Source organism: Physeter macrocephalus, chromosome 10 (genome assembly GCF_002837175.3).
Source record: "Physeter macrocephalus isolate SW-GA chromosome 10, ASM283717v5, whole genome shotgun sequence".
Classification (NCBI taxonomy): Eukaryota; Metazoa; Chordata; class Mammalia; order Artiodactyla; family Physeteridae; genus Physeter; species Physeter macrocephalus.
In genome coordinates, this window is record NC_041223.1 from 55,792,910 (window position 1) to 55,797,091 (window position 4,182).

Sequence of the window (4,182 nt, forward strand, 5' to 3'; positions counted from 1 at the left end):
GGGCACGAACCCGCGTCCCCTGCATCGGCAGGCAGACTCTCAACCACTGCGCCACCAGGAAAGCCCAGACATATTATTAAGATAGCACAAAATGCATCCTTTTTTCTCAGTCCTTTTAATGTCTGAAAATCTCTCTATCTCACCTTACATTTGACGGGATCCTTGCATGTTGAATTTTAGTCAATATTCTCTGCTCTCAGAGTTTGTGGCCATTGCTTTGCTACCTTCTAGCATTTATTGCAACTGGTATATAAAGTGTTGGTCTTGGAAATTGTCTTCAGTCAAAGGAGCTACCCTGGAATTCAAATAAAGATCTCTCAGGGCTGATATAGTCAATAGAGAAAATGGAGTCTGCAAGTTGCTAGTTCAGAATCATAGGATGAGTACAGGCAGTGGGGTTTAGCGGTTTTAAGCATGAACTTTGAAGTCAGACAGTCCTGAGTTTAAGCCATAGCTCCCCTTCCTTCTTATTTGATGCGTTACTGTGGAAAATTACTTAACCTCTTAAGTCTTAGTTTCCTTGTGCATAAAATAAAGGAGATAATAGTGTCTATAACATGATTGTTGTGATGATTCAATCGGAGTGCTCACTAAACCTTTAGCACATAAAATGCCCTCAGTAAAATATATTTATTATTCATTATTATTGTTAGAATCAGTCATAATAATACTTATATAAATGTCTTGATAAGAGTTTATGGGGCAGCCCATTTGTACAGGAAGCACATTTTAAAAGATTATAAAAAAAAGTAAGAACATTGAAGTGAAAATTCAAATAGCATAAATGTGGATAAAACAAAAATGAAAAGACTTATTTGCCCTACGGCCTAACTTTACTTCCCAGAGGAAGCCACTGAGAAATGTTTAAAAATTAATTTTTCCTTTCGGCCGGAGCCACCATCTTCCAGTAATTTGCCAAAATGACCAACACAAAGGGAAAGAGGAGGGGGACCTGCTACATGTTCTCTAGGCCTTTTAGAAAACATGGAGTTGTTCCTTTGGCCACATACATGCGAATCTACGAGAAAGGTGATACTGTAGATATCAAGGGAATGGGCACTGTTCAAAAAGGAATGCCGCACAAATGTTACCATGGCAAAACTGAGAGAGTCTACAGTGTTACCCAGCATGCTGTTGGCATCCTTGTAAACAAACAAGTTAAGGGCAAGATTCTTGCCAAGAGAATTAATGTGCGTATCGATCATATTAAGCACTCTAAGAGCCGAGATAGCTTCCTGAAACGGGTGAAGGAAAATGATCAGAAAAAGGAAGCCAAAGAGAAAGGTACTTGGGTTCAGCTGAAGCGCCAGCCTGCTCCACCCAGAGAAGCACACTTCATGAGAACCAATGGAAAGGAGCCTGAACTGTCGGAGCCCATTCCCTATGAATTTATGGCATGATGGGTGTAAAGAAAATAAAAGACCTGGATGGTATAAATGTTTCTCTTAATTGAGTAGAAGTGTGTGTTCCCCTCCCCCAAACAAATATTTAAAGCACACACACTCACAAAATAAAAAAATAAAAAAAAATAATTTTTATGTAAAATGTTTCCCACTCATTAAGGTGGTCTATCAACTTTGAACAGTGTCAGTTGACCCCATGCCATAAAAATTGGTGAATGTAGGTCTGTTTTCACATTTTCTTTCTACCTGCGCCACACTAACTTCATTTGGGTTAATTACCTTTTAGTTTTTCTATTGATTACTTTTATAACTTTAGATTATACACCTAAGCCCTATTTCTTGATCTGATTTAGACAAAATCATGCTCCCTGTGATTGACATGAGGAAAGTAGCACTCCTATCCTTTCCAATTCCCCTTCCCATATAACCAACTCCCAACTATCATCACATATAGTACTTTTACATTGCCAAGATATATTTATATTGTTTGGTAATATATATTTATATCTTACATGTTGGTCTGTAGGTCGATTCTGAAAATGGAAAATAGAGTTTTTATAATATTATGATTATATAAATATTTTCTTTGCAAAACCAAATCGTATGATTGGACTTGTGGAGAAGATATAATCTTAATGTCACAAAACTAGTGTTGTTCATAAAGAATGTTCTAAGCACAAAGCTCAGAGGGACTTTCTTTTTTAACACTGTCAATTTTTCAAGATCATGCCACTGTTTATTTAGACCTCATTCTTTTCCATATTTGTTTCTCCTGACACTTTATTTTTCTTTTTTATGCAAGAAAGCATCATATCTTAAGATTGTCCAGCTGCTTAACCGTAATTTTTCTTTTATATAGATTAACCATATTAGGTGCAAGGGTACCATATTAGGGTACAAGGGAAATAAACTTGCTCATTTTTTTACGTCTCAAACTATATCTATCTTACCCTCATATTTGATAGGATTCTTGGGTATTGAATTTCAGGTTCAATATTACTTCCTCTGAATTTGAGGCCATTGTTGGGCTGTCTTTTAACATTTAGTGTGACTGATGATAAATCTGATGCCATTCTGTTTCTCATTCCTATGTATGAAACTTTTGTTGGTTTGTTTCATCCTCAGGAAGGTCTTTTGGAACCTTCTCTTTATCCTTGGGATTCTTGAATTTCACAAGGATTTGTTCATGTTTTCTGCTTGGCTTTCCCTGGGACTCCCATATGAAGACTCATGTCTTTCTTCAGCTCTGGGAGATTTTTTTTCAATCATATATTTCATTATTTTATTCTCTATTTCTTTTTGCTTTCTGGAACTTTTATGAGATAAATATGTGTTCTTGAGGATTTATCCTCTATGAATCAACTTTTCTTTCATATTTTCTCTTTTGATTGTATGATGTGTGTGATCTTTTTATATTTCTCAGTCATATTTTTAGTTTCCAAGAACAATTTGGTTTCTATTTCCTTTCTTTTTTGGAGGGAGAAGGTTATAATATCATCTCAAATATCTCTGGGAGTACTAAGTAGCTTTCTTTTGTATCAGGTCAGTTGTTTTCTTTGCTCATCTTGGTCCTTCTCGTGGATTCTTGCTGTTCCTCAGATACCGTTAATGCTTGATTGTCTACTCAGATTTGTGAAAAAAGAACAAAGTTCATTGATAAAGGTAGCTGCTGTGGGTTTTCTTTGTGTCATTGTAGTGAGGCACTGATTTTTTTTTTTTTGTTGTTGTTGTTTTTTGTTTTTTTTTGGGTTTTTTTTTGTGGTACGCGGGCCTCTCACTGCTGCGGCCTCTTCCATTGCGGAGCACAGGCTCCAGACGCACAAGCCCAGCAGCCATGGCTCACGGGCCCAGCCGCTCCGCGGCACGTGGGATCCTCCCGGACCGGGGCACGAACCCGCGTCCCCTGCGTCGGCAGGCGGACTCCCAACCACTGCGCCACCAGGGAAGCCCGAGGCACTGATTTTTAAAAGATCTTTTTTTGATTGAAAAGTTAATGCATACCAAGACTAAAAATTAAAAACAAAAAAAAAGGTATACACTGAAAACCATCAACCTCTCAGAAACCCTCCCAACTGTTAACCACTGTTACTAGTTTCCTTAGTCTCCTTCTATATAGAAAGTATATACAGGAATGTTTATATTTATATATTCTCTATTTTCACAAAAAAATGGTAGTAAGCTATACATGTTGTTCTTCACTTTGCTTTATAAAAACAATTTATTTTGCAGAGTATTTTGCATGTGGATATATTATTCTCTTTCATGGCTGCAGAGTTTTACATTGAATGGAAGTGCTGGAATTTATTGAACCATTCTCCTCTTGATGGAAAGGAAGTTAGATTCCACCTAATCTTTTGTATTACAAATGTTACTGCACCAAATACCCTTGTATAGACTTCTTGGGACTTATTTGTAAATATTTTTAAAGGAGTTATTTCTGGGTTACAGAGTATGTGTATTTGAAGCATGGATTAAAAATTTTTTTGTTTAATTATTTAATTTCTTATATAGGTTATAGGTGTTCAATTGGACAAAAATCCAAAGGTACAAAAGGATATAGTAAAAATTAAATCTCTTTCAACACTTCCTTGTCTTCCTCTGACACCCTCCTCAATCTCAACCAAGATTTTTATCACATATAGGTGTGTGTGCGTGTGTGTGAGTATGTGTGTTGAGATTATCACATATGGGTGTGTGTTTGTGTGTATGTGTGTGTGTTTCCTTCTTAGGTAAATTCCTAGAAGTGGGATAGCTGAGTCAAAGATATGGGAGGCATTTC

At 36.7% G+C, this 4,182-nt stretch overlaps 1 protein-coding gene across 1 annotated transcript; it reads left to right on the forward strand.

Annotated features, from left to right (window-relative positions):
• The first annotated feature begins 908 nt into the window (after positions 1-908).
• LOC102975753 (60S ribosomal protein L21-like) lies at positions 909-1,458 on the forward strand. The gene has a single exon (XM_055087381.1). It carries the CDS (start codon positions 921-923, stop codon positions 1,398-1,400), a length of 480 nt encoding a protein of 159 aa, XP_054943356.1. The 5' UTR covers positions 909-920; the 3' UTR covers positions 1,401-1,458.
• Positions 1,459-4,182: the final 2,724 nt, after the last annotated feature.

Excerpts from the sequence above, each read along its gene's own strand:
- LOC102975753 (XM_055087381.1), top strand. The coding sequence starts at position 921 with ATGACCAACACAAAGGGAAAGAGGAGGGGGACCTGCTACATGTTCTCT.